This window comes from Canis aureus, chromosome 11, assembly GCF_053574225.1.
Source record: "Canis aureus isolate CA01 chromosome 11, VMU_Caureus_v.1.0, whole genome shotgun sequence".
In the NCBI taxonomy this organism is placed as follows: Eukaryota; Metazoa; Chordata; class Mammalia; order Carnivora; family Canidae; genus Canis; species Canis aureus.
Window position 1 is genome coordinate 71695192 of NC_135621.1, and position 18425 is coordinate 71713616.

An 18425-nucleotide genomic window follows, 5' to 3' on the forward strand; every position below is an offset into this window, starting at 1 on the left:
GGCTAGGAATCTCATTAACCTAGTAAAATTGTGCTTAATCATTATTCCTACCCTAGCAATCCTTAGTTGGAGGTCTAGTTTTTCCTTTTTAAGTTGAATTACTGTCAGAACAACTTCAGCTGCCTCCAACTTCAGAGGCCTAATATAAAATCTTATTTAATTGAAACACATTCATAAACACTTTATTAAGGCTTTTAAATTAAAATGTGTTGTTATGGAAGGTAGGTTCTTACAGTTTTTTAAAGGTTTTGTTTATTTATTTATTTATTCATGAGAGACAGAGAGAGAGGCAGAAACACAGGCAGGGGGAGAAGCAGGTTCCACGCAGGGAGCCCGACGTGGGACTCGATCTCGGGTCCCCAGGGTCATGCCCTGGGCTGCAGGCGGCGCTAAACTGCTGAGCCACCCGGGCTGCCCAGGTTCTTATAGTTCTAAATACAACAGTCAAAATGCAGTGACTGGAAAAGATGGAATAACTCTCTACAAAAAAATGATTTTGACTTTAGAAATCATCACTTTCACTGTTGTACATGTTTTAAAGTTATCTCTACTCATGTGGGGCTTGAACTCACAACCCCAAGATCAAATGTTACAAGTTCTACAACTGAGCCAGCCAGGTGTCCCTAAAGACAGGGACTGCTTTAAAAGCCCAGATCTGCTTTTTCATTCCTACAAACACATTTTACTTTTCCAATTTAACCATAACCTCAAGAGCACCCCACAGTACTTAGTAAACCTAATTCTCTTTGTAAATATAATCTAGTCCCTACCAACTGCCTTCTCAAATGTCCACTGAAATCTAACACACATACAAAAGCAGACGAGCAAACACAGGGACAAAACAGGAGAATAAAACTAGAATGTGTAACTCATTTTCAACAGGAAGATAACATCAACAAGGAAAATGAGATCCTGGTTTCATAATGAGATAAATCTACAGAATGCCAATTCTTTGTGGTATTAAACAGTACCAAATGCAAACCATGATTTCTGGAATAAGATTTTTTTAAAAAAAAGCTAACAAATACCTGAGTGAATATAACAGTATGGCTAGACTAAAAAGAAAAATCTTTCACACACAATAATCACTGCAAGAAAATCCCACAGATTATAGAAAACATAAAGGAACTTTAATATCCAAACAGTCAGGGCAAAGAATACTGGATTAACGACCCATTAAGTGTTAATCACTTCAGGTTCTTTACAGTACCAGATGTATTTTATAGTAAAATCTGAATGCATATTGCAGAGAACGAAACCATTTTCAAAACTTTAATTTTCTTACCTGATACTAACCAGTATGATTTTTAGACTAAAAAAAAAAAAAAAAAAAAAAACTTTAAATGATTTAACACTAGGAGTAAGATTTAAACCAAAGTTATCAATGTTCCTGAAATGTCCATTTGTTCAGTAGTCACTTTTTGAGAAATACCACTTTCTTCTCAAAAAGTAGTCAATGTACACTTTAAGATTTGTGCAATAAGAAAATATATTGGCTAATAAGTGTTACTTGAGATAGTCGATCAAAGAAAACTATACTTTGCTTAAATTACTTATGTCCAAATAATTTACCCTGCAGTCCACAGATGTACAGGAAACAAAATATTTTTGACTAAGAAAAATGAGGGTCCTAAAATAGAAACATAAACCAGAAGAATCGAAAAATAGCTTCCTGATATTTTATTTTTGAGTATTTCATTTAAGCTGCTTCTGGTTGCATGCCCTGATCTGTAGAAGTTAACAAGGAAATAAAATTCCCAAGTATTTAAAAAATTTACTCATCTTCCATAAAGCAACTTTTAATGTATCAACACTTAAAAATACACAGTGACTTAAACATCAGTACAACTGCATAGAATTGAGCTCCAGAGAATTATACACTTATGAGCTGTCTTTCCTGGGCTCTGGTTTACATGAATATTGGCTTTAGAGACCAGCTTAATTTGCTCCTATCTGGAAGAGACAAGGCCAGGAAAGTTAAGATTTCACAGGCCTTTTCTGTTACTAAACGCTAGGAGCTCTCTGAAGGTCTTAAAAACAACAAACCATCCAAATATGTATATGGGGGACTCTTCCCCTTTGTGAGTAAAGGAAGAAGGAAGTCTGTGACTTTCACTGAAAACAAAACGAAATCTCCCACGACTCTTCTAAGAGACTCTGAAATGTACTAGAAATTTTAAAACTAGAACAATGCCATCAAAGATTAAACCTCTTAATGCTCGGAGCCACCCCAAAATAATAAAATTGGGAACTCCGGGAAAACAGGTACCAAAAGAATAAAAATAATGATTGCACTGAGGATTCTCCTCTTTGAAGGCTGTTTAAGGAGGTAGGATTTTAAGGTTTTTTTTTTTTGTTTGTTTATCTTTTGGCCTCTGAACATTTAAAAAATGCTTTGCCCGGCTGGTCCTTCAGGCTAACTTTGAAGTTCACAACGAACCCCAAGCCTGATATAGGATAGTCTACAGTTTCACAGCTATCATTTGTACATATTAAAATTAAGTTGATTTACTCTTTTTGAGTAAATATAACTAGAAAATGGCAAATTAACATATTCCTTTACATACAACTTTGTGTCTCAAAATTCTTGAAAAACAAGAGCAGATGACTTTGTATTCAAAGACTACCAAAGTGTGTATTTGATATTCACATGCAAACAACTTAAAACCTTATAAATCTCCTGTCAACTCTGCACGATGCCTTTAAGAAGGAAATGACATACAAAGCTTGCTAACTGTGCAAAATATTAAATTGCTAAAACATTTTACAGAATGAAACAATACACGTAAATGTAGAAGTTGACACATGAAATTAACACGGGCTCATAAGAACTTCTCACATTTCAGAGATTTTCTTTAGTAGCAAGTTTTTGTTTTTATATTTCCTGGTACACAGCAAAGTTTATCACAGAAGATAAAAATCCTTTAAACAAATCCAAGAGGGAATTCTTGAGGCACCTTCTCATATAAAACACAAAATGAATGCAATTATCAATCCATCTGAGAAAAGTTTTCAATCTAAGTGAACGTCATTTTTTTCCATTTAAGTATATTTTACAGAAATTTAATAAGGCAAGACAAATTTGTGAAAAATGTAGTTACAAAAATGATGTAAACTAATAATTTATACTTTAAAACCCCAAAGGGAAAACAGTGGAGGATGGGACAGTTCAAACAATGCCTTAAAAAAAAAAACAAAAACAAAAAAAACCCCCTAAAACAGAATTGTGCACAAGCTGAAGATTACAAAGAACTTCTAGACTCTGCACAGTTTTGGTTCTTCATTTTTTTAACATCTTTATATTACATGTTTTAAATCATATCAGGAATGCAAACTAGAACTGCACGCTACTTTAGTGGAAAAAAGTTCAACATTGTGCAATTTTCTGCCTCTTACTTTTAAAAAAGTGGCAGCAATCCCTGCATTTGTATTTGAAACAAGGATCTGAGAAACTTTATCAAAAAAGGTAATGAAGGCAAAAATTGGCAGACATCCAGCATCTTGTTTCTTTTTAAAACAATGTGGATGATAAGTAATTTCATGATTAAAAAATGAATCTTTTAAATAAATACATTGTATCTGACATTTGCACTGACTGATTTGATAAATCTTTAAGTAAACAACGGCTTTACTACACTCCCTGTAGCCTCAAGCCACTGGCTTTAGATTATGGAGTCCTTTTTCACTGGGTTTCATACCCTGCCACTCGATACCCTGCAGGCTGATTAGGCAACATGCTGCCATTCTGTCCTGGAGGTGGCTGCACTCCATAATTTGGTCCCATCCACGGTGCAGAAGACTGTGTTTGACTGGTAGAAAATGTGAAAGAAGCAGAGAGGAGGGGGAATCCACTGGTTAAAATGCCGAGAAAAAATAACATTATACATGGAAAAAACACTTAAGCCTAAATATAATAATAATGGTTATGCCAGGGAAAACAAAGGCAAAAGTTTTTTCTCTTAAAAACAAGCATCCTCATAGGTTTAATTTGTACAGTTTACTTTTGTTAGTTTAATATAGCTAAAAAATGAAAAAACAAAACCCCTTTACCTGTAAACATTTATTCCCTTTGAATTCAGAAAATACTCATTTCTAACCTCAGAAAGGAAAACTGTGCATCTGGGTTAGACATACACTGAACAAACCACTACCTGAAAGAAACTCATCATTTGGCACAATAGAGACTGCCACTTATATTACTCAAAGAAGAAATTAGAACAATTATTAGCGTATATAAGCTCATAATACTTTTCTTTTTTTTTTTTTTTTGCTCATAATATTTTTCAACATTACAAATAAGGTTCTTTCACTTATATATTTTTTAGATATTTTATTTTTAAGTAAATGCTACACCAACATGGGGCACAAACTTGTTACAAGAAGTACCCATATTAATGTATAAATATACATATTAATGTATAAACCAACCCTTTAGCACAGAACAAAAAAAAGCAGAACGAATAAAACTATTAGCATCAAAATAACTGTATCCAAGAATGGCTAAATGATCAGAGGTCACATAAAAAACTTAGCAATTATTAAGCTCTCATTTTCTTCCTTAAATATTAGTTGATTCATTATCCAGCATTACCAAAATTCTTTTAACATTGGTTATGCCTCAGGGCAGTTCATTTCCAGACAATTTTTAAAGAAATATACTTAAAACTATAAATTAGAAACAGCTCTAAACTAAGTCCTTCAAAGGCTGAAACTTGCCTTAGACAGAGGACCACATTGCCTACTAAGTACTTAAAATCTTTTCCTAAGTCCTTAACTTTTCAAATGCTAATAATAAAGGAAAAGAGCAAATATGCTTACTTAAATCCCTGTTGATTCCATGCCTGGCCATACATTCCATATGCAGGTACTTGCCAACCATTAGGCATATACTGGCCAATTTGTTGTGCATTTCCATACCACTGGCCCCACTGGCCATAAGCTTGTGGATATCCAATTTGATTCTGCTATTAAATAAAATCATAACAGGTAATTTAATATTATTTGAAGTTATATGTACACATACTGTCCTAATATACCACAAACGTATAGCCATAACATATAAGGCCATGAATGCAATTAAAATGAAAGGATAAACAAGAGTCTGTAAGATGGATGCTTAAAAAAAAAAAAAAAAAAAAAAGTGAGGTTATACTGATGTAACTCTCTACGCGATGCTCTAATGACACACTCTTTATAAGGCAGTAGGTAATGTCTCCATAATAAATATTAAACTGTACAATGTTTCAGTGTTTTGTAACTAAAATAGAAAGGGAAGATATAAAAGATTACTTATTCCATATAGTTTATATAGTTTAGATTTCCTTATGCCTGTCTGTGCTCCATTTACAGTTTCTTCACAGAATTTTTTTTTTAAGAGAGAAAGCACAAGAACGTGCAAGAAAGGGGATCTTAAGCAGGCTCCACACCCAGTACAGAGCTGGGGCTTGATTTCATCACCCTGAGATCATGACCTGAACCAAAATCAAGAGTCAGATGCTTAACTGACTGAGCCACCCCAGGCATCCTTTCAGAGAATTTTTTATGGGTTCACATTTAAACCAGTAAAGCTGCCTGGAAAAACAAAAGTAGCAAAATCTAGAAGAAAATGCCAAGGTTCTAAATATATTTATAGCTTTTGTTTCAAATGAATCAAACACATTTGTGAGTTTCCAAATAGTATGTGAATAAATCTACCAAATGTTAAGAGCCCTTATATATTATCATTTTAACTAGAAACTATTACCAAGGATTATCAATAATTTCATTTTAAAATAACCTATCACCCCAGCAATTACTGTCCAAAGTCAAGAACCCTCTCACCTGCTGCACAGGATTTATCATGTCAAGAGTTTCTTTACCCCAATAGCATTTCACAACATGACCTTCAATGGTAGTTCCATTAACAGAAACAATTGCATGTGCTGCACTTTCATGGGAATTGAACCTATTGAAAACAATATTAAGAATCACCAATATAAACTGTTTACTTATGAATAAAACTTATTTTAAAAAATCAAGCTGAGCCTGAGGTAAACAGGCAGTTCACACAAATAAACATGTTAAGATGTCTATTTTCTTTGGTATATTTTTTCAAGAATCTTGTAGTTCTGGAGAAATTTATTTTAATAGAGAGTCTTCTTGATCTTGTGGTTATAAGGAGGGAGCCATTAAAAAAACAGCAGCAAATACTGCTAAATGCTAGAGAAATCTCAATTTTTTTTTATCCAAGATAAATTTTTTTTTTTAAGCCAAGGTAAATTTTTAAGAAAACTACTAAGTTAAATATTCAAAATGATTTTGGGGGGGGGAAAAAGTTTTGTTTTGTTTTTTAAACTACTCATACCGAACAAATGAATATCCTTTATCTGGAAAGACTCGAATTTCCATTATTTGTCCAAATGGCGAAAAAGTCTGACGCATTAGTTGTTCTGTTAGACAAAATACAAAAACAAACCACACCAAGTTATATAAAATCCTATAAACATCAAGCATTCAGTTAAAAAATTATCCTCAAGGTGCCATACAGTTAAGGTTTCCATACCTGTCAGCCCAGAAGTGACACCTCCACAGTATACAGTACAGTTGCTTGGACTAGACTGATTTACAACCTCATCATAGGATAGCTGTTTGGTGTTTGCTGAGGAGGGAAAAGTTTAATATTTTAAATTCATTAAATAAAATGTTCAGAAACAGAAAAGCAGCATCAATTACACTACTGTAATGGTAATTTTTACCTTGACTAAAATGCTTATGTAACACATAATACATTTGAGGATTAAACACCCCCAACAATATCTAAAAAAATTACTTAATATTCTCTATTTAATAGGAGACTTGACATTAGAGATAATCATTTATTTAAGATTACAAAAATGAAAACTAAGTACATTTTGAACAGTAGTCTTGATTTGCTTCTCATCTATTTCTGCAATAAGTCTCCGGGAACAGCTCTAACATTTAAAATCTAGTGTATTTTTCTCCAAAATTCCACATTTCCTTTTCTTCTCCAATACACCTACACTCATATGTACTCTTTGGAGCTGGAGGTTTTCGGGTTGCCCAGTTAGTTCTGATTTGTCTTCCACCAAGCCACTGGCCACCCATCTGTTGAATGGCGTTTTCGGCATCCTGTTCCGCACATTAGAAATGACAAAGAAGCCACCATTAATTGATGTTGAAAGACTATTAGCAGTAGAGAAAATTCAGTTGCTTTTCACAAATGTCTACTGAATGAAAATGCTGTATAAAATATACCATATATGATATGTTTCCTAAAATGCAGCGGTGCTTTTAAATTATCTTTCATTTGGGTATCAGACTTTGGGAATGTTAATTACCTCAAAGCCCTTATTCTAACTACTATAAAGTTCATGTAATAACTATTATGGGTGCAAAATCTCACTTTACACAATCCAACAAACTAATGACAGTATTTGGTTTTTCATTCACTCTACAAGTAAACCCTAAATAGCTATCATATTCTAGGCAGCAGATTAAGCACTAAGAATTCACCAATTGATGAGACAGACATGGTCTCTGGTGCCAGGGCTGACATTCTTTTGGGGCCACAATAAACATCACAAATTGTGGTAAATGCCATGACAGACACAAAAGGATGACAGAGAACATGGGCTTTGGGATCTAATTTAGCATAATTAGAGAAGGTCTCTCTGAAATATATTATTTATGTTGAAACTGAGAGGAATAGGGGCTAGCTAAGTGAAAACATTAGGGAAGAAAGCCCTTGTAGAGAAAAGCTTTGCAAAGTGTGTTATGGCAGGAAAGATTTGGTATGTATCTGAAAAAAGCATGTTTTTTTTTTTTTTTAAAGATTTTATTTATTGATTCATTCATGAGAGAGACACACACACACACACAGAGAGAGAGAGACAGAGGCAGAGACACAGGCAGAGGGAGAGGCAGGTTCCACGCAGGAAGCCTGACATGGGACTCGATCCTGGGTCTCCAGGATCACGGCCTGAGTCAAAGGCAGACTCTCAACCACTGAGCCACCCAGGCGTCCTATGAAAAAAAAGCATGGTAAAGATAATTAGTTTCAGTGGAATCTAGTGAGCTAAAATGGGTGCCAGAGGAAAAAACTAAAAGATTTTAAGTTAGAGATTGTCATGATTTGATTTATGTTTTAACAAGGCCATAATTAGCACTAGAAAGGGAATGGTTTAGGGAAAAGGGTAATAAGAGGAAAAAGACACTTTGAGACTAAAGCAACACCCACAGCAGTGGATATCACCTATAGGAAGACTCAAGAATTGTGGTGATGCACAGTAAGTAAAAGGGGAGGAAATCAAAGATAACTCCTATGTTCCTTCTTGAGCAGCAGGGAGGATAGTGTTAGCATTTACTGAAATTGGAAACCGAGGAGGGAGGAGGAAAACAGGTTTGAGAAAGAAACAAAGAACCCCATTAAGGATACATTAAGTTTGAGATGTCTCTAAGACATCTAAATGAAAATCACTTGTTAAATATGGAGCACAAAGAAATAAAGTGAATTGGAGATACGAATTTCAGAGTTATGAGGAAAGACTAGAGAGAAGAATCCTGGAAAAAGAGCAAAATCGGAAAACTGAGTAAAGGAAAAACTACTAGAGAAGTTGACTAAAAAATTGTTTCCAATGATAAAGGAAGAAATCCCAGAAGTGTACTGTTACAGAGCCAAAGAAGCAGAAGTCTAGTGATAAACTTGAAATGAGTAGTGTGGTAGTATCCTAGCTGTTTGTTCAGAATGAGAACAAAAGCCAGCTTATGGTGGACTGAAAAGTAAATGGGCTGCAATTCTGATTTATGTATGTCAAATGTGGGCTTAGAACCTACCATGAAAAAAAAAAAGAACCTACCATGAGAAAACAGGCAAATTCAAAGTTAAGGCCATTCTTGAGACACATAAAAAGGAAATGCATATTCTTTTTTTTTTTTTAGAGGTCTCTTCTTTTTTTTAAGATTTTATTTATCTATTCATGACAGAGAGAGAGAGAGAGAGAGAGAGAGAGAGAGAGAGGCAGAGACACAGGCAGAGGGAGAAGCAGGTTCCATGAAGAGAGCCCGATGTGGGACTCGATCCCAGGTGTCCAGGATCACACCCTGGGCTGAAGGCGGCACTAAACCGCTGGGCCACCCGGGCTGCCCAGAAATGCATATTCTTAAAAAGAAACAAACACTGTTTACCATACTTATCAGTTTGAATTCCATGACATATTTACTGTTGTGGGATGAATTATGTCCCTTAAATTGACATTAAAGTCCTTTTTTTTTTCCTTAAGATTTTATTTATTTATTCATGAGAGAGACAGAGACGCAAAGACACAGGCAGAGGGAGAAGCAGGCTCCCTGTGGGGGTCCCGATGCAGAACTCAATCCCGGGACCCCAGGGTCACAGCCTGAGCTGAAGGCAGATGCTCAACTGCTGAGCCACCCAGGCATCCCGGACATAAAGTCCTAACTACCATCTGCCCCCAACTGTGAATGTGATCCAAACTGGAAACAGATGTATTAGTTAAGATGAGATCATCCCAGGGGCACCTGGCTGGCACAGTGGGTTCAGCATCCAACTCTTGGTTTCAGCTCAGGTGATGATTTCGTGGGTTGTAGGATCAAGCCCTGCAATGTCAGGCTCCATGCTTAGCAGGGAGTCTCCTTGAGGATTCTCTCTGCCCCTACCCCGACTCATGCACACACTTTCTCAAAAATAAGTAAAACTTAAAAACAACAACAAAAAAAAGATGAGATCATCCTGGATTAAGGAGAGCCCTAAATCCAGTATGACGACCTTTTAAGAAGACAATGTGGACACAAATAGGGTGAAGGCCATGTGAAGACAAAAGGAGAGACTGGAATGATGTAGCTACAAGCCAAGGATACAAAGGATTGCTGACTACTGTCAGAAACTGTGAAGGGAGAGTTCTTCCACAGAACCTTGGGAGAGAACGTGGCCATGATGACAACTTGATTTTGGACTTCTACCTCCAGAACTTTGAGAGAACAAATTTCTATTGTTTTAAGTCATTCAGCTTATGGTACTGATATAGCAGCCCTAGGAAACAAATACAACTACTCACAAAAGGGGATCCCTGGGCGGCTCAGAAGTTTAGCGTCTGCCTTCAGCCCAGGGTGTGATCCTGGAGTCCTGGGATCGAGTCCCACATCAGGCTCCCTGCATGGAGCCTGCTTCTCTCTCTGCCTGTGTCTCTGCCTCTGTGTGTCTCTCATGAATAAATAAAATCTTTAATAAAATAAAACAAACAAACCAAAAAGAGTACTTCAGGGACACCTGGGTGGCTCAGTGGTTGAGGATCTGCCTTTGGCTCAGGTTGCGGTCCCGGTGTCCTGGGATTGAGTCCGATATCAGGCTCTCCGCAGGGAGTCTGCTTCTCCCTCTATCTATATCTCTGCCTCTCTCTGTGGGTCTCTCATGAATAAATAAATAAAATCTTAAAAAAAAAAGACTACTCACAAAAGAGGGAAAATATCTTTTATGGGGTGTGTGTATGTATGATTGTCAATTGGAGATGAAAAAGTGTGGGCCACAGAAACAAAGCTTTTGAGAAGTCTGTGAATTACGGCAGTAAAATGGGGAGATAGGTAGGAAAGGGATATGGGGTCAAGTGTGTGTGTGTGTGTGTGTGTGTGTGTGTGTTTTTAAAGATTTTATTTATTTATTCATGAGAGAGAGAGAGACAGAGAAAGAGAGTCAGAGACACAGGCAGAGGCAGAAGCAGGCGTGGGACTCAATCCCGGGTCTCCAGGATCACGCCCTGGGCTGAAGGTGGCGCTAACCACCACCCCCACCCCACCTCGCTGCCCTGTGTGTGTGTGTGTTTTTTTTTAAGTAGGCTCCATACCCAACATGGGGCTTGATCTCACAACTGAGCCAACTCAGCCAGTCAGGTACCCCAAGCATGGTTTTCATTAATACATACTAGAACATGTTTTTTGGTTGATGGGAATGACCCGTTGGAGAGGGAAAGACTGAGGACACAGGACAAGGGAATAGCAAAGAACATATTATATTCAATTATATGTACAGAAAATGTTCAAGGGGTGCCTGGGTGGCTTAATCAGTTAAGCATCTGCCTTAGGCTCGGGTTGTAATTCTGGGGTCCAGAGATTATGTCTCGCATTGGGCTCCCTGCATGGAGCCTGATTCTCGCTCTGCTTATGTCTCTGCCTCTCTGTGTCTCTCATGAATAAATAAGTAAGATCTTTAAAAACAAACACAAAGATATGGATTTGCAGGTAATATGATTTTTATATTTTAAAAACTCCCAAGAACCAATGGAAAATTACTACAAATAAAATAATTTAGTAAAACACGTTATATAGGAACCAATTGATAGGGGATCCCTGGGTGGCTCAGCGGTTTATCGCCGACTTCAGCCCAGGAGTGATTCTGGAGTCCCAGGATCCAGTCCCACATCGGGCTCCCTGCATGAAGCCTGCTTCTCTGCCAGTGTCTCTGCCTCTCTCTCTAATAAATAAAATCTTTAAAAAAAAAATAAACTTTGAGAATATAAATAGGGAGATAATGAATTAAATACATAAGTGAGATTTTCAAAACCTACCTTTGATAATTTAAACATCTCTACTTTCTATATTCTGAATACATGTTATCAGTACTTTTCATGCATCAGGTGCTAAATAAATGCTGAATAAATGACCGAACAGGAGAAAAAAAGATATCCTCTTGTCAAAGTGTTAATTATCAGTGAAATGACCAAATGGCAGATGAAAGATAATTACTAAAACAAAATGATTATCTTTATTCTTTACTCTTAAAGCACAATTCATGTATTTTTTAATTAAGCTTACCCATTTGTTGAAAAAGGAGACAAAGCCATATCCTTTAGATTTTCCTGTTGCCATGTCTTTTACCACTCTGGCATCTCTGAAATCAGAAATAATCACAAGTTTAGGTTTGCAAACTCTCTTCTGGATATCAAATGAGAATGTCATACACAACTCATTTTTATGTTTCATCTTCATTAAAATGAACCTTTAGTGCACATTCACCTTTTATTCTATAAAATTTATCATGTATTAGCAAATGAGGCTTAATAAACATGCAAATCAATAACTTCTTAGATATATATGATGTATATATTGTACAAAAACTGCTGCCCACTTCAAAAAGTTTTTAAACTTTTAAATATTAAGCATGGTAAAAGCAGCTATTCATATGAAATTACTTAACCATTTATAGGGTTCACAGGCACATTAGATGAATGGCTTTCTTTAACCATGCAATTTATAAGTTTCTATTTGACACTATATACCACCTAATCATTAAAAAATTAAAATAGAAAACTGGAAACTAAGAGAATAAAAAGCTGTATATTTCCTAAATTAATTAAATTATTTTGTTTTCTCAGATCAATTGATACACCCCCCTTTTGGACTATGGGTAAATTTTGAGAACTTGATGTTTTCAGAAATGCTAAATCACACTAGACACACACTTTAGTTTTAACTATATAAGAAAAGATTTTATACTGAATTTTAAAATAGCAATCATATAAGATTGATTGGAAACTATAAGATATAAAAGCAAATTTTAAAAAGTCAGAAAGTAAAAAAGCACGCCAACATTTATCCACTGTGAACCGTAGCTTGTAGTTAGCCAGGGCAATTCTGTCCATTCTTCAGAGATACTCTGCAAAATAACCAGAGCCCTATTATTTGAGATTGAGTAAAAAAACCCAGCCATGATAGCTAAAACTCCATACCTCAAAAAATTGGACTCAAATTGTGCTTCACAGGCAATCTGCTTTTAAGTTAGCCAGGTATGTCACAATGCTTGTTCTCTCAGGACACATGAACAAAACAGGCACTTTCACAACAAAAACCCAAGTCAGAAAGCCATGCAATATAATTTTATAGTATACATAAGCATATTTCGATCAATTTAGGAGTGATTTATTAAGTGTTTAGGGTCAAAATGACAAAGAGGTGGTGGTGAAAGGGAAAACTAATGCAAGTCACTTCTCAATACAAAAAAATACTTAATTATCGGTATGGTACACATGCATTTAATGTGGTAACTGATTCACTTCTATACCAAAATTTATTAGACTATCCTAAAGCTCAAGGAATAGCTTATAAAACTGTATAAATTAGGGTAAGAAAGTACTACATTTTTTATACTAAGTATTTTAATAGGCCACCACTGACTGTATACCATCTATAAATTAAGTACTGTTGCAGGATCTCTACAGAGAATATGACTATCATGGGAATTTTTCAATATATAATTATTAATTTATCTCCTTTAACAAAAAAAATCAGGAAATGATGCTACCAACTGAAAATGATTCTTTTAAATTTAGAAACACTAACTCCTTGGGTAGCCTAAAACGTATACATTATACATTACCTCAACTGAAAATTATAATCTATAAATTGTAAGTTATAAAAAAAGCCCTACCAAAAATATATATACAACAGTAATCATGGTCAATCATAAGAAAATCTAGGCTATAATTATGATACCAACATATTTAACAAAAAGAAATTACTGATCCATGATTAAAAAGTCATTATTAAAATTGGAATGTCATTTAACTTAAGCTCATTGATTATTAAAATATTCTTTATCTAATCCCAAACTAAAATCTCCATGTTTTCAGAAAAGCTACTGTAATCAAAATCAAAGCATTTAAATAAAATAGCTACTGAGTCTGTTAAAATGTTAGAAAATCTTTTTCTTCTTAAAGTTAAATTTCAGGATATGTTAGCCTTGAAATATATTTAAGTCTTACTTATTTCTGAAAGGATTCTCTAAGGAAGAAGCAGCAAAGATCTAGATCAGGGTTCTTTAATCCTTCTTTAATCCTTTTATGGTCCTGTGACTACTCTGAAAATAGGATAAAACTTACAAAGATACTCCATACCAAAATGTAAACAAACAAAATTTTGTATACAGAGATTTACACAGCTTCCGAGAGGCCAAAGGTTAAGACTTTCCAGTCTAGGTATCTGAAAGCAAGCTAACCATCATCAAAACCCTAAGATCAATCAAAAGGAACAATCAAGAAACTAGAACTTTACTTATTTTCCTAATCAGTTCTCACAAAGAAAAATGTCACCTAAAAGAAGAGTCCATTTATAACCCTAATCTTTTGACTGACTTTAAAGTTGGCCCCTTACTTATGACCATTCCTTGGTCACTATTTATTTTCATCCTCCTACCAATGAATTACAACTCTTCAAATGAAAACTCCTCAAATTTACCACCAATACTATTGGGATTTACTTTCCAGCCTTTCCTCACCTTCTTTTTCTGCTGTTGGTCTGTTCCTCAAACCAAACTAAAGCTAAAGTTTCCTTTTTACTACTCTTCTAGCTGGAACAACAATAAAAAAGCAACCAGAAACCCAAATATCCTGTTTTCTAAATTCAACAAGTACTTCTAAGAAAATATTATAATCGACTTATTCTCACTCTACTATGGCATGCTTTTAAATTAAAGTTCTTTTATGATGAACACTATCTAGCGCGAGATATTTACAATGGGCCTAAACTGTACGATTAATAACAAATGCAGGGGGATCCCTGGGTGGCTCAGCGGTTTGGTGCCTGCCTTTGGCCCAGGGCGTGATCCTGGAGATCCGGGATGGAGTCCCACATCAGGCTCCCTACATGGAGCCTGCTTTTCCCTCTGCCTGTGTCTCTGCCTCTCTCTTTGTGTCTCTCATGAATAAATAAATAAAATCTTTAAAAAATAATAACAAACGCAAGCAAGACACTGCTCCACAAAATACTGAAAAGCATTACTATTAACAGTAACAACAATAACAAAAGGGTAGATATCTGAGGACTAACATTTAACAACTGCTTTTTTATGCTGAATTGTTAAGGTTTCTTTTTGTTAAAATATATTAAAACAAAATGCATGGTATCATAGAAATGCCCCACAAGGGTCTAAATTCCTTACTCACACCACAAGGTTACTAAAGATTATGACCAAGCTAAGCAAGACACTTACATAAGAAACAATATGTACAATAGCAGATTTGTCTCCTAAGAGCTAACACTAACCTAAGAAAGGATTTTAAAATAATTGAAGACCAAAGATTTATCAATGGGAAAACAATCTTTGGCTGGTAACAGCTTAAATAGTCTCTAAACAACATAACGAATTATATTTAAAGGTTAAAATTCATAATAGATTTTCATATTACTTCTACATAAGACTGTTTCTAATTAAAATCAGTTTAAATTTGTCTTCTGTTACTTACGATATTCTTCCAAATGGTGCAAAAGCAGCTTTTATATCTTCAGTTGTAATTTCTGGACTGAGATCACCAACAAAGACATGGAAATGATCTTATAAGGGGAAGGAGGGGGAAGTGAAAAGAAAAATAATATTTTAGAATTTAAAATACACTAAAATCTATTCAATAAAATAATCTTAATTTATGGATTAAATAAAGTATAAGTAAAATACTATCCTATATCTATACAAATTCTATCAATTTTACACATAATGAATGAAGGTGATAATATAGGAAAGATTCTCTTTAAGACTGATATATCTAACTGGAAACTGACAGTTATAGTTCTACTTACAGCCAATTATTATACTGATCTAAGAAAATAAACTAATAATACATAAAAAGTATTGTTAAAAATTATACTTAATTACCATTTTAATAGTGATTATTTACATTTATCCACTTTACCACTAGAGTTTTAAAATTAAAATAAAATAGTGGTATTGTGAGTTATGTAGACTAGATTTGCCTCAGTTAAGACAATTTGCTGAAGCTAGCTACATGATATACTTGGTTTAACCATATTTTGTGAAGAACAATCAAAGAAATACCTTGCATTGCAACAGTTTGATGTTAAAGTATTTGACAGTTTTCTCAAAAGCCAACAGTTTTGGTTGCCCAGACATTACACCATTCAGTTTATGTGAATCCATGTGCAAGTGAACTAAGACTGAAGGCAACAGAATGAAAACAGTAATCCCTTCACTTTATATCAGACCATTAAAAAAGCATTGGAGAGAAATAACGATCCCATATGTGAAGTTTTTTTTTTTTTTTTTAAAGGACAACGTTCAAAAAAAGAAACATTTAAAAAAAATACAAAATAGTTGGATCAACACTTTAAAAGGAACACATATATCAACTTTGACAAAGTATATTTGGAAAAGTTACCCCCATTTGGCAGGCCTTAAGCAACATACTGGGTTGCCATTTGAGAAACACAGTTTCAGGAGCAACTCAAGCAATCCAATCGGAAGATCTGGTATGAAGCACAGATCGTGACCTCAAGGAAGCAGGGGTTGGTGAAATTTCACCTTTGTGAAATTATTTCTAAGGCATCAGCTGCTACCAAGGGGGTCAGAGAGCTTGAAATAGCACTATAGTGGACAAGCCACATTTGGTCAACACTGGGAAGAAGGGGGAAATATACTGCCAGAGAGACAAATAGAAATATGACCTCCTCCCTCCCACCTCCCCCCAATATCAAACAAAAAAACTTCAAGTGGTTAGTGAATACCCTTTCAAGAGATTTCATTTTATGTTTAAGAAGATACAATTACCTTGTGAACGCTGTGTGCTGACAACGGTACTACCTGATGACAAAGATTAGATTTGTTCTTAAATTTATTAACACAAACACATTCAATCATATCTTAGGATAACGATCAAAACATTACTGCAAACATGTATGATGTTTATATGCTTTACAATAAAACTACTGTGTACAATAAAAACAAATGTTCAAAGAGCATAAAATATACTTACTGCTTGTATCTTTCTTTTGACTGCTGGGGGTTGTTGCCCAATTCACTTTGACTTCCTAAAAAAAGGTTTCTACATTTATACTCCACAAAAATAAAGCTCAAAATCAGGTATTACAAGATTTGCATCTATAAACACATAGGAAGGTATATGTTGGAGATGAACACTCAAGAGCATACTGGTTCTGGCCAAAGTTTCAATACTTATCTTTTAACCTACACTTACTCAAATGTTGGCAAATCCACACCTTACATACTTCTGTTAACATTCAACTATCCTTTCTTATCTAAAGTAACAGTCATTTCTTTTTATTCTTCCCCATTAGCATCCAAAGTTCCAGATGTTTCATCCAAGCTTGAGTAATTCAATAACTATTTTAGTATTTACTATGTGCGGCATCATGAAGAATATCAACATAAACATGCCCTCTAAAAGCTTTATCCCATCTTTTAAATATTAAATGTGACCTTTTTCTATAAAGTGAATATAATGCATGCTTCTAAAAGGTAAACAAAATTGGGGGCGCCTGGGTGGCTCAGCTGGTTAAGTGTCTGGCTCTTAATTTCAGCTCAGGTCACAATCTCAGGGTTGTGAGATCATGTTGGGCTCTGCACTGAGTGTGGAGCCTGCTTGGGATTCTTTCTCCCTCTGACCTCCTCACCACCCCTGCTTGTGTGCACAATTAATCAATCAATGGTAAACAAAACCATATACAACTTAAAATTTTCCAAGTCACCTTCTTTAAATATGACAGCTTACCTTACCCATTATCTTCCGCCCATTCATAGCAGCTAGCGCTGCAGCTGCATGACGATGCTCATAAAACTCCACAAAACAATATGGATCATTTCCAGCTGTCTGTTGAAGAAACACAAAAGCCAAATTTAAGTTGGATATTCCTATTATCTTAAAATTATGTGAAGTTTTATATATCTCGAATATCAGGCCAAGGAGAATGAAGGGATCCGTTCCATAAGCAAATCTTTAGCTAAGTAAACACTTAAAAATGAATTGTTTTTATTTTTATTTATTTTTTAAAAGAACATTATCTTCTTCAAGTTATCCTATACTACTATATATAATTCAATCATGTATTAATGAGTTAAGTATCCTAACTATGGATGGGTGGATATGTAAACCACACACATTCCCCATCATATAGTCATTTCTTTATGCAACAGATGTCATACAGATGTTAGTTAAGTTTGACTAGACTCTTATGCTTTCAAGTCTCAGTATTGGCTTTTAATAATCTTTACTCTCCCTTTCCTATCATATGTTACCATTTACTGCTATCCATGTACATATATTCTTGCTGCCTTTAAGTTGCTAAGTAGCAGAAAATATCAGCCAACCTTCCTAAACCTATTTCAGGCTCTGAAAACTGAAGAGGTTTTCTGGTAAACAAAGTTTTTAGAATAGGCTGTAGAGTGCAGACTTTCTGACATCAACTTTTGCCTTCAGCTCGGGGCCTGGTCCTGGAGTCCCGGGATCAAGTCCCACATCGAGCTCCCTGCATAGGGCCTGGGCCTGCTTCTCCCTCTGCCTGTGTCTCTCCCTCCCTCTCTCTCTCTCTCATGAATAAATAAATAAAATCTATAAATAAATAAATATAAAAATTTTAAATCAATCAAATAAATAAAAATAAAAATTATCCTC

The 18425-nt window shown here is 35.1% G+C and overlaps 1 protein-coding gene across 24 annotated transcripts in view; it reads right to left on the bottom strand.

The window, feature by feature from the left end:
- Positions 1–1108: 1108 nt before the first annotated feature.
- TIA1 (TIA1 cytotoxic granule associated RNA binding protein) overlaps positions 1109–18425 on the bottom strand; it is a 30981-nt gene continuing 13664 nt past the window's right edge. For 4 of the 24 annotated variants that reach the window (XM_077915800.1, XM_077915796.1, XM_077915801.1 and 1 more), the window contains 11 exons: positions 17526–17624; positions 16770–16824; positions 16565–16597; positions 15249–15336; positions 11824–11899; positions 7020–7128; positions 6542–6637; positions 6344–6428; positions 5821–5944; positions 4819–4964; positions 1109–3809 (listed from right to left, as the gene is read on the bottom strand). In XM_077915800.1, coding sequence (XP_077771926.1) covers positions 3683–3809; positions 4819–4964; positions 5821–5944; positions 6344–6428; positions 6542–6637; positions 7020–7128; positions 11824–11899; positions 15249–15336; positions 16565–16597; positions 16770–16824; positions 17526–17624 — 1038 coding nt within the window. In that variant the 3' untranslated portion in view covers positions 1109–3682. The other 20 variants (XM_077915799.1, XM_077915797.1, XM_077915814.1 and 17 more) reach the window with 17 other exon arrangements.